This window comes from Melanerpes formicivorus, unplaced genomic scaffold, assembly GCF_026170545.1.
Source record: "Melanerpes formicivorus ecotype bairdi unplaced genomic scaffold, bMelFor1.0.p_v2 SCAF_2, whole genome shotgun sequence".
In the NCBI taxonomy this organism is placed as follows: Eukaryota; Metazoa; Chordata; class Aves; order Piciformes; family Picidae; genus Melanerpes; species Melanerpes formicivorus.
The window spans coordinates 45,410,508-45,423,320 of NW_027142354.1; the positions used below are offsets into that span (position 1 = coordinate 45,410,508).

Below are 12,813 nucleotides of genomic sequence, written 5' to 3' on the forward strand. Positions count from 1 at the left end.
GGTTTTTAGAGGATTCTTTGGCTTTTTTTGTCCTCTCTCTCTTTTTTTAAGTTTAATCTGAAGCTTAGTGCCTATTCTTGGGAAACAAATGGTTTATACAGTGATTACTGGAAAGCAATAGATATTTCTGCAGTGACTACTGGCAAGCAATCGTTGGCCTATGCTTACATTTCATGCATGTAAACAAGTAGGAATCACAAGTAGGGACCTTAGAGATCATCTGCTTCAACCTCCCCACCATGCTGCCTAGAAGGCAAATTGTATCTTAGGCTGCATCAAGAGGAGTGTGGGCAGAAGGTCAAGAGAGGTAATTCTGTCCCTTTACTCTGCACTTGTGAGACTCCACCGTGAATACTGCCTCCAGTTTGGGTGTCCACAGCATAAGGACACAGAGCTAATGGAGCAAGTCCAGAGGAGGGCCACAAAGATGACCCAAGGGCTGGAACACCTCTGCTAGGAGGATAGGCTGAGGAAGCTGGGGTTGTTCAGCTTCGAGAAGACTCTGGGGGAGGTCTTAGAGCTGCCTTCCAATATCTGAAGGGATCCTCCAGGAAGGCTGGACAGGGAGTTTTCATAAGTGTGTCTAGCAATAGGAACTGGATGTAGTATTCAATGTGGGAAGCCTGGGAAAATTATGATTGTTTTAGGAGGAAAACCAGTGTGAAATGCAGGACCGTCATTTGTCTATCCAAAATATGTCTAGTTTCTACACACTTAAATTCTTGAGAGAAGAAAACACTCTTGCCTTTAAGAAGCTAAGCACTTCAAAGTCAGTTGTTAACATACATGAAATTGTTATGGTGCAGTTAATTTATAAGAAGAAACAAGTAATTTTATTACACCAAATAGAGTTACCAGTGCCAAGTCTTTTTTATAATAGCTTTTCTCACTTAATTTTATTTGATGGAAAACTGAGTTTGAATATACCAGTAATCTACACACAAAGAATTTGTTCACCACCTTCTTCATATCACAAAACTTCATCAAGATTCATAACTGAAGTCCCAGCTCCCTTGCATACACCCACAGGTACTGAAGAGCAAATAACGCAATTTCTTCCCAAGAGAGTCACTGAAGTAACAACAGCAAAAAAATCATCTGTCTGTAAGACTGCCCACCACAGGGGTACCCTTCATGACAGCAATTTTCAAAATATTAGATGTGTCAGAAAAGCATTAAGGAAAGGTGGAACAAGTAGAACATTGCATTTCAAAGTGATTCTCTTGCAGAAAAGTAGGTTTATTTTCAATTTGGCAGAACAATAAGAAAACCACCAGTTAAGTGCCACAGGGTTTTCCTTAGTAGTTTAGCATTTTTCCTAGGAGTAGAAATCACACACCAAAATCAGGCACTACACATACCTACAAAGGTAGCAGTCATCAATTCATCTATCCACAGGCAGAATGATAAACTAAGCCAACATAGAAAAAGTGATTCAAAACTGATCTTTGCCAAGCCTGGATACTGGTACGAGGGCTGCCATCCTGGTAGCTGTGGTAGTCATCTCACCAGCTACAGATGCCTAAGCAACACTTTTCCTTGAAGGACTGCCAACCTCTTTACTCTGTCTGGGGCAATTGCATTTAAACAAAGTTCCTCATTACTGATTTGGATACATCCTATCCAGTATTATTCTTAGTGTGTACAATTTTATTTCCCTTAATCTCAGCAGACAGAGTATTGTAAAGGTTAAGTAACAGTGCCAAAGCAATCTTTATATGAAAAATCATAGGACTGAGTCTAATATCAGTTTCAAGATGTAAGGATATACTTTAGATTCTGGAGTTTGATTTTAAGTCTGAAAAGCCAAGTCCCAATAATCTGCAAAGTAATTAGTACTGCACAGCACAATGCGTGCAAAGTTCTGCTGCAGCACTGGGTCCTCAGCACTTCTGAATATCTCAAGTCAGCCAGAAACCAAGGATCACATCACCAGTGACCACCCATGATAAGTCTGTGCAACTCAATTGCTCAGAATCAATTAATAAAACCACTGGCAAGAAGAGATAGAAGCCAACTCTCTGAACAGCATCCATGAGATTATCTTGCCCACAGTCCCCACTTCAGAATTTTCCTGTTTCTATAACAAATAGATAGATCCTACATACACAGGTTCTTTCACTATACAACCCTGGTGCATCCCCAGACAACAAAAAACTAATCAACATGCTGTAATTAAAGTGCATACCACATACATACAGAAGCACTAAATAAATACTGCTCCTACAAACATTAACTTTGTTGGTTTTTTTTTTCTCTCCCCCCCCCCCCCCAATACAGTTAATTTAAAGAATTCAAACCCAAAAGCTGAAATAGCTAATTTCATCACAAGGAAACCTCTGCATTGATGTCTAACTGGAACAGCAACAGTTAAAGCAGTAAATTCCTATGCAATCACTAGTGTATGGGGATAAAGATGCAAATTGTTGTTTGGTTTCTCAAGTACATGGTGAGAGGGCAGGAAGGTCTTAGAGGATGCCTATGTATTCTGATAGAAACAGACTCTTCAGATCCATTTTCACCTGTGTCACCCTGTCAAGGCCCCTCAGCCTTCTCAGCCCCCATACACGCCACCCAGTGCACCCCAGCCTTCTTGCCACATACCCGAAGCCCACCTGCAGAGTTTGTGTCCCAGGCTCACCACCAGCAATCTCAGGGCTTGTTAACAAATACTCATCACTTTCTCAGACTCACTTTATCAATCTGTCTTGATTTCCTTTGTTTCCCATCTTCCTCATCACATGTTTTGTTGTTTCCTCATTTGAGTCCAGCCTTCTTTTTGCCAAAAGTTTCTGCACTGGGCACAGTTAGCCTTTATTATTTCAAGTGTCTGTCTGTGAGAGACTAAAAGTTTGTCTCTCTTGGTGTGACTCAACAAAGATAAAATCACTTGCTGCTTGCCCAGACAATAGCTGATATGTGTTGGGCAGAGCCACTGGAATGACTCTTGGAAGGTGCAAATATAACATTGCTCACTGGGCCACAGCTGGCCTGACAACAATGGACCGAGGCCACCTTTGGGAATATGCATGAGACAAGATAATTTCCACCCATCAAGTACCCTGGGAAGGGTGACACAATGGATTCACCACTTGTTTCCTGATGTGTAATGAGTGTGGGGGCTTGTCTGGATGGAGACGGAGGAGGCAGAGGGCCCCTCCAGCCCCCATCTAGACCTCTGCCCAAACACACAAAAATACACAGAAAGATTTCTGGGGGAACGATACCTGGACATTTACCTAAGGATGATTTCCTGGCCCCGGAATTCCTGAGGGACAATACTTGGATACATACCTAAGGACTAAAAACTGTATAAAAGACTTGAGCCACTACTGGCTACTTAGAAGAAAAACGTGGAAGAAAAATGGGGGGGGGACTGTATCCCTCGGACTGGATGATTAAGAGGAGAAAAGCGCAGGAGATGAAGGAAAACACAGGAGAAGGACCATGCCGCTGAGAAGGAAAAGCCCGGGACAATGCTGCTCCGGAGAAAAGAGGCCGTGGAGCCTGGAAGCTCTACAGACCCAGGCTGCCCAGAGGACCACAGCTTTTCTCCAGCCAAAGCAGCAGCACCATTCCTGTACCAACCCAACATCTCCTGCAGCACCTTTCCTCCACAGACTCAAACTGTCCTGGGGGGGGGGGGTGAGCGGTGTGGTAATATAATTCCTTTCCTCTTCTCTCTCTCTTCTCTCTCTCCCTCTCTATTTTCTCCCTCTCCCCTTCTTATGTCCACTTTATTTATGTAATAAATAGTCTAGCTGTTGATATTTTGGCCTTGTTTGTGCCTCTAATTTCACATCACGGGAATATTCTATATGAACTGAATCTCTTTCCCTCTCTAGACCGAGACACTGTCCCAACCCAAAATCTAATCCTTAGCGCTAGCAATTAATTACTCAAAATCTTCTTTTACACAATCTGAAGATCCTTTAGAGCTGCAGTGCCCAGTGCCAGAGGTGATGCTAGTGGTCACTGCTCCAGCAGCCCAGGAAGCTGTCTGCCTCTGGGCACCCCAGTGTGAGGCCCATCCACCATGCACTCCAGGGCCAGACAGCAGCAGGAGGATCAGCTTTTGGGGGCCAGTCCCTTGCTCCCATTCAGAAACGACTCTCAAAGGTTACAAAACACAAAGGGAGAAGTAAACATCCCTGCACTACTAAGATGTACAAAATTCTCAGACAAAAGCTGTCCAGAATTAATATCCTAAGATTCAGCCATGTTTGCACTGATATATCAGTTTGAGACAGACAAACAACATAAAAACTCCATTCTAAAGAAGGGACAGAGGAAAAGTGGAGTGAGATGAGGAAAAGGTTAACAGGAAGCTACTGATTCACTTAGTGTCCAGTACTGGAAAGCATCAAACAAACCTGGGAGGCACACATTGAAGCAAATAATGTTTGAAGCACTACAGACATGGCTAGCAATGTCATTAATCTCAGTGCCCCCCATCTGCAAATGGAGAAAAGCTGTTCTTTTCCTGGCATAAAACCAGTCAAACACTAATGATTGAAAACAGGCAGACAGCACCAGATCTCAAATCCATCCAGCCCAGGGTTCTGAGCCAACAACAGCCCAAACCACACGCCGAGCAAAATCCACTATTGTGGCAAAGAGTGTTTCTCACAACACCCTTCCAAGCTGCAGGGGAATGACTTGCAGCCACAGCTGGTAGCTTTGAATTTAACAGGTCTCTGCTACATCCTGGCATTGCTGTCTTTTTGGGCTGAGCTGTCATTCAATCTGACAGGCACTGCTTGTGAGGTTGCGATTAAGTCTAATCTGAAAAACAGATTCTCCGGAGACTTTGTCTCATACTAGTTTGTAGGTCATGCCTCCTTCCTTCTACCCCTCCAAGGTCAGGTCCATTCTGCATTCATACTGTGTTCCCTCTTTATGTTGCATTCATTTTCTCTCAGCCTTTCTAAATAAATGCAAACTTCTTTTATTGCAGATGCTGTTCAATGTAGTGCAATGACTATATTGTTAATTTACCAGCAAACCACCAAGCCGTATTTGTTTTGGTATCTCTTTTTCAGTAAATGCCTCCAGGTGCTTAATGACTTTTGTTTTGATCCAAGTATTCATGCAAAACTTTTCTATGTTTACTCTCAAGTGTTTCTGTATAACAAACACTATTCATTTCTCCTCTGAAAAACACAAGAGAACCACTCTGTAGGCAGAAAATCTTTTATAACATTCAACACACGGTCTGTATTCTGCAGCTTCAATTTCTTGTAACTCATTTTTCCTCAGTCAATTTGGCTGCTGATGTCAGCTCTCCACTGAACAAGAAGCTTTATAAAAAAAATTGAATTGCATTCTGTACATCCTAGCTACCTGTTTTATAAAATTATTAAAAAGCAACTTTGAGATACAGATTTCTGGCTTTCCTAAATTCTGGTACTTAATAATAAACATTCTTGTAATGAGGGCCTTCAGAATAATCACCTTGGAGGAGAGGCATAATAGAGTAACATGACAGACTTCCATGTCACATATCGCAGAGGTAAGCAGTAAGGGAAAATTAGTGTCATATGAAGTGGTTTATGTTCTGTCACAAGCAAGTCACCTGTTCTGTGATAGATTTTTATCAACAGCCCCAAATTTAGGACTCGCTGGCAGCTTTGTTAGAGAAGGTTCTGCCCACCCATGTTAACGAAGAAAGGCAGAAAGACTGAGTAAAAGATCTTTAATTAATACCAAAAGACAGAGTGAAATGTAGGTCACCTCTAATAAGCATGTCAGCGTAGCACCTGTGTGTGTAACAGCCCTCAGTCAGGGCTTCTTAGCAGATACATGTTGGCTTACAAAGAAATACTGAGTTATGGGGAAATACAATAAAGCTGGAACTGAATGCAACTAATAACCAAGCAAAGGAACTTGGAAATGCCCCAAGTGGAACAGAGGAAGGCAGAGCATTTTAATACTATCACATAAATATTATGAATGGAGTACAGTCTATAGGGGGAAATGTATTTTAGTGCAAGAAGTATTTACGATGCTAGACAGGAATGGCTGAACAAAAAAATACATCAACCGAAGTAACACTCCTTAGGATCCCACATAACAGCAGCCCAGCCATGGGGTTTGCCAGTACCCCATATTCCATTGGAGGAATCTCATCTCTACTAAGAGTTATGTCTTTCAAAGATGATGAGAAACAGATCATAGGATTAGAGAATCCAGAAAGAAGTCTTCAGGCAGCAGCACCTTTTATACAATGAGTTGGACTGAATGCTAACCATGATCCCCAGAGAAAAAACCAACAGTGAGAGCAAGAGATGTGGGTTGCGGCACGTAGAGAGAATTTACTTGGCCCCACTGCTATAACATTACAGCAAAAAAGTATTATTCTGCCTATCATATCAAATCAAAAGACAATCATTATACCATGTGTAGCTGGAACCAGACCTCTGGATGGATTTTATATTGAATAAGCCCAGAGCAGCCTCAAACAAACTGAATTTCTGTGCAATAGGACAGACTTCATCATAAACCAGGATGGCTATCGTGGTCTAAAGAATTTGTGTCAGGATTTTTCCAGGAAAATGCTGTAGCAGTTTCTTCCACCTTTCCAGAAAGATGTGAATATATCCTTTAATCTGTGTGAGAATATGCAATACTTTGCCCTTGGATATAAGGTTCGCCATTCTGTGCAGTCAGGAAAAACCATACATAAAGTCAGTTGAAATCATCACACAGTTTGAGTTGGAAAGGGCCTTCAGATGTCACCTAGTCTATCCCCACTGCAGTGAGCAGGGACATCTTTAATGAGATTAGGTTGCTTGGAGCCCCATCCAGCCTGATCTTGAGTGTTTCCTGGGATAGGGCATCACAACTTGTCTGGGCAACTTGCTCCAGTGTTTCACCACCCTCACTATAAAAACACTGAACTACTGAAATTTCTTAATATATGTATTTCAGGCAAATGGAATCTCCACAGGCCTGATACCCACAGAAAGTGAGAAATAAATGTTTCCATGAGAGTTACACTCTGCAGAACTACTCCCACCTGAAGTGTCCATGAATTGCAAAGGATATAAGCAGGATTAGAGCAATAAAAGAGGTTTAGCTACAGACAAAGACTCAAGCACTGCCTAAAATGCAAGAAGTCCAACTAATCTAAACCATTAAATGGTGTGCCAAGAGCTTTATGTAGGGTATTATGAATCTATAGGGTTTATAAACTCCAGATTATGAAAGTTTCTTAAAAAGTTATGCGCATCTTGACTCACTACATCATTATCTAACTAAAGGCTCTCAAAGCCTTCCCCCACTTGCTGCTCTCCTAAGTGGATCTTCTAAGTTGCTTGTACTACAAATTACAGGGGCTAGGTTTGGGTTGGAGCTACCAAACCAGAGACAGCTTGGAACCCGGATACTCAATGCCATTTTAATCACTTCAAAGGTGAACATTTGCACTTGCTTTCTCACACTGAGGTGCACTGCTGTCAGGAGAGTGCTGGAGCACATTCTTCTAGCAGATCCTGCTCTCTCTATAACTCTGGCATGAAGCCACAAAGTCATCTGATTTCTGCTTGTGTTTTCAACACTACAAAATAAAACTTTAAACTCTCCTAGGCCAACCCTAATTTCTGAGCATGTCTGGACCAATTTCATCCTCTATATATTGCTGAACCATTCCAACCACCCCTGAAAGTTTGTACTCCCTCTGACAGAACTGAAACCATGACTAAACATTGAATATTCTTGGTATGCCAAATACAATTTATATTTTCAGGGTAATTTTAACTGACTCTCATGCACAGAAAAATCAAGTCTGACATGCGCATTCTGTGTGCCACAATACACTGCAAATGAACACAACCAACACATTCTGAGCTTTCTCAGGAGACAAGCAAGCAGGTAGTGGGCATTCAGAACAGCTCACATGAGGGTTTATATTTGTGCAAACACTTTTACATGCTCTAGATGTGTACACAATAATGTTAATTTTAAGATGTTGCTTGCTCTTTGCATCCACTGAGCTTTTTTTAAAATTCTTTTTAATATATATATATTTTTTTTGTAGTGATGCACAATCAAGCATAAGCTCCCTCTAATCTGTTGTGCTGAGATAGCAATCCAGACAAAGGTGAGGTGAATTTAAATTACAAAAGCCGCTGATAAAGTGATTTACAGGAGTGGTGGTGTACAGAAGATCACCAGCAAACAACAGAGCACATCACCTTCACTGGCTATAACTGTCACATTCCTGGCATATCACAATGGGCCAGGCTACATATGAGCAATTCAACTTGTGCTTTATCCTAATGAATTTTGCTATGTAGCAAATGTTGCTACAGCAACAAGAAGCTGAACAAGTCCAGTGACTACGCAAATATTTGAATCCATACTATGTAGACTGCAAAAGCTGGCTTGATGTCAAGAATCCCAGTATGACAAGCACCTAAACAGGAAAAGAACTGATCTACACTCCTTATGGACTAATCAAAAGCAACTTGGTTTAATGTAACAGTATTTCAGGACCACAGCAGTATGAAGTCATGGACACAAAAATGGATCATTACAGTTCTTAAAGGTAGGAAACACAACGGGGTCTGTAAAAGCAGCATCCAATTTCACAACACAAAAAGAGCTGGGAATAATACATCTCGTCATGCTAACAAGAACCCCTCTGTCCCTTAGGGAATTCACCAACTAACATTGAAACAATTCCATTAAAAAAAAAAGTCTGTTTATTTCCTTCACCTGACTACAGAACTGTAATCCCAGATTTGTGAGATGTAGACGCAATCTGAACATAACATGTCAAGAATTTAATCTTGCTTGGGGTAGGAAAACTTCAAACAGTATCTTAATTTAGATTAAAGAATGTTTTGAGCCCCTAAATCAAAATAGCAAAAGCAAAGAGGCCAACTGCAATACACCTGGCAACTTCTCAGAACAGTTTTCAAAACATGCCTTTCTTCCACATGGAAGGCTATGACATGGACCAAAACTGGAGAGACATGGAAAAGAATGGTGTATTACATGTCACTTACATTTCCCAAATGTCCTCTGGTAGGTTAGCTGGGATTTCTGTTAAGCCCCTTCCTCGACAATCTACGACATTGTTGCTGCAGGTGCAGGCAGAAGGGCAAGTGATTGAACTGGCGCTGCATGACGGAGGTTCAGACTGGGGACCTGAGACAATGAAAACATTACATGTTAGTTTTGGAAAACGATTGCCTGAGATTTTAACAACAAAATACATCAGCTTGAGTCTTACAAATTCTTTTACTATATTAAGTAATAGTTTATTTAGATTCAGTGAATATAACGTGCTCCAAAATCAACTGCAGTTGAAACATGTAACAGATCACAGTGTTCTTATTCTTCCTCAGTCTCCACTCTATCAATCTCTTTCCCTCAGAAAGCCTTCTTTAGTCACCTCCATGATCAATTTATTCAAAGCCATATCACTTTATTAAAGATTTAAAAAATAAGCATTAAGATCAAGTAATATTTCCAAAAATTATCTTTGCCTGGAAGTTTCCATTACGCAAACACTCCTTGACTATTTCTACATACTAAGAGAAGACTGTCAGCAACGATGACTACGATTGCAAACGAGGTAAGCCGTTAAGGCATAGAGACTGGAAATACAAAGCTAGTTTTAGCCTGGAGAAGAGGAGGCTCAGGGGAGACCTTATTGCTCTCTACAACTACCTGAAGGGAGGTTGTAGACAGGCAGAGGTTGGTCTCTTCTCCCAGGCAACCAGCACCAGAACAAGAGGACACAGTCTCAGGCTGCGCCAGGGAGGTTTAGGCAAGAAGTTGTTCTACAAAGAGAGAGTGATTGCCCATTGGAATGGGCTGCCTGGTGAGGTGGTGGAGTCACCATCATTGGAGGTGTTCAGGAGGAGACTTGACAGGATGCTTGGTTGCATGGTTTAGTTGATTAGGCGGGTTGGATAGGTTGGATAGTTGATAGGTTGGACGCAATGATCTTGTAGGTCTCTTCCAACCTGGTCTATTCCATTCAATTCTATTCTAATCTATTCTATTCTGGAAAATGTGAGTTCAAACCTTCAAATCCTTGCATACTCTAACAATTCCACTGAAAGACAAGAAGCGACTTGTAGAACAAAGGTTCAGCATGAGGACGCTGCTCTACATACATTTCAGTCAATTCATTAGATTCAGGTTTCACTGTCATTTATGTCAATTTTACTCAAATGGTTATGATTCTTACACTTAACAGTTCTCTCTCAAACAGAGTTACACACCAAAAAATTACATTTACTACACTAATTGAAGTTATCAATATGTAGCAGTTACTGGACTTATTTATGGTGAGTTAAACCTAAAGAATTTTTTTGATCAAACAGAGAAGTCTGAAGGTGAGAATGTGTTGGTAAGAAGTAACAAAATCATAATAGAATTACAATGGATTACAATTACAAAAGAAATTTGGGTTGTTTGGTTTTGGGTTGTTTTTTTTTTTTAAGTGGAAATATCCTAACTGTCAAATCACAAATACTGTGAAAATCTGGAAAACTATACCCAAAGGTGTACGTGCCTGGGGTTTGCCTTGGGAAAAACTCATGATGGATATTTTCATAAATTCTAACTGCAGGTGACAGAAAGTCCAAAACCATTTGTTTGCATCAATTTTCAAGCCAATAACACTATGCCAATTAAAATTTTATAGCAATGCAGCCATTCTTACAATTGTTCTGATTTATGCCTTCATACCCTCTGGTTTAGCCCTTAAGTATGCACAACAATGTCAGCTCATGCAGCAAGCCTACAGACGTTACTGTTTGTACACAGCAATGTAAAGCCAACATCAGAAAGGCATTCAGTGGCACCTCTAAGTATCACCACCACCAAGAACACTGCCAGATCTGCTGTTCATGAAATCTAAGGTTTCTGTAAGATTTTAAATGTGACTACTTCCAAAAGTTTATACAGCCTCAAAATGCACACAGGCCTCTGTTACATTTGCATGAGAACGAGAGGTTTCTTCTTACAACTTGATCATCCAGGTTTTGTCTGCCTACGTTGTGGTGCAATGCAAAATAAAATGAAGAATGAGGGAATTGCAAACAAGCTTTTGCAAGCTTTTAGGGATAGGGAGAAACTATCTAACTTGGAAGAAACACTGCAGAGGCATCCTTGCTCTCTAGGAAGAAAAAAGAAAGTTAACAGCAAGGTCAAATCTTCCATGCAACCTTTACTCTCAAACATCTGATGAGCTTTCTGAAAATGCTTTCTAGAGAGAGGAAAATTAATTTTGAACAGTTATAATACCTCAACTTATCACTGTGGGTTAGAGAAGCAGGAATACACTCCCTTTTCATTAGGGCACAACATCAAAACACCTGACACATTGCCAGCTGGAATTTTAAGAATCTGTTCCCAACATCTAAATCACCAGTACAAGGTGCAGTGGAACTCAGCTTGCCAGCTCCACATTTTGTATGAGGCAGTATTGCAGAGGGCTCTACACTAAAGGATTGGTTTGAAAGGAGGTTATTATATAAAGTGCTCTGAGAAGAAAGAGAAAAGACAGAGACACCAGTCTTCCTTGCACAAAAAAGCAAGAGTAACAAGGTGAAAATATCATTGTACATTTAAGTATAATGGAAATTTTCAGCAATTTTTTTTTAACAGAAAGGCCTAGAGATTAATCACATCATTATTTGTGCTGCCCACTAAGCCTTTCATATTGTCTTTTTTATTTTCCCCCAAATTTGGACCAAAAAACATTTACCTGTGATGTTCTACTATGTAAGAGGAATGTTTATGTGAAGATTATGGCCAGTGAGTATAACAAATAACCAATTAATTAATTATGGAGATACCAGATGTCAAAATAAAACAAGCAGTAGAATGTCTTCACTCTTAAGTGTAGAGTAAATGGGATGAAAAAGTAACAGCTCAAGCTGAAAGAAGTGAAAAGTAAAGGAAGAGGCTGTTTTAGTGTGGAGTCTTTATTATCCACTTATAATGAGCGATCAGTCTTCTTATTTCACTAAAGATGGAAAAAGAAGTATTTTTATGAACTTAATTTGCATTCAACAAGTCCAAGTGCCGGGTGCTGCACTTTGGCCACAACAACCCTATGCAGAGCTACAGGCTGGGGTCGGAGTGGCTGGAGAGCTGCCAAACAGAAAGGGCCCTGGGGATGCTGATTGACAGCCGCCTAAACATGAGCCAGCAGTGTGCCCAGGTGGCCAAGAAGGCCAATGGCATCCTGGCCTGCATTAGGAATAGTGTGGCCAGCAGGAGCAAGGAGGTCATTATGCCCCTGTATTCTGCATTGGTTAGGCCACACTTTGAGTACTGTGACCACTTCTGGGCCCCTTAGCTTAGGAAGAACATCGAGATACTTGAACGTGTCCAGAGAAGGGCAATGAGGCTGGGGAGAGGCCTTGAGCACAAGCCCTATGAGGAGAGGCTGAGGGAGCTGGGATTGTTTAGCCTGGAGAAGAGAAGGCTAAGGACAGACCTCTTTGCCCTCTACAACTACCTGAAGGGTGGTTGTAGCCAGGAAGGGGTTGGTCTCTTCTCTCTAGCAACCAGCACCAGAACAAGAGGACACAGCCTCAAGCTGCACCAGGGGAAGTTTAGGGTCGAGGTGAGGAGAAAGTTCTTCACTGAGAGAGTCATTAGTCATTGGAATGGGCTGCCCAGGGAGGTGGTGGAGTCACTGTCCCTGGAGGTGTTCAAGAGGGGACTGGATGTGGCACTTGGTGCCATGGTCTAGTCATGAGGTCTGTGGTAACAGGTTGGACTCGATGATCTTTGAGGTCTCTTCCAACCTTGGTGATACTGTGATTATAAGTTTTAATGCTC

The 12,813-nt window shown here is 41.3% G+C and overlaps 1 protein-coding gene across 2 annotated transcripts in view; it reads right to left on the bottom strand.

Annotated features, from left to right (window-relative positions):
- The window catches only part of SLIT3 (slit guidance ligand 3), a 517,496-nt gene that overhangs the window by 181,480 nt on the left and 323,203 nt on the right, over positions 1-12,813 (bottom strand). For both annotated transcript variants that reach the window (XM_068158541.1, XM_068158532.1), the window contains one exon: positions 9,012-9,153. In XM_068158541.1, coding sequence (XP_068014642.1) covers positions 9,012-9,153 — 142 coding nt within the window. The remainder of the gene's footprint in view (positions 1-9,011; positions 9,154-12,813) is intronic.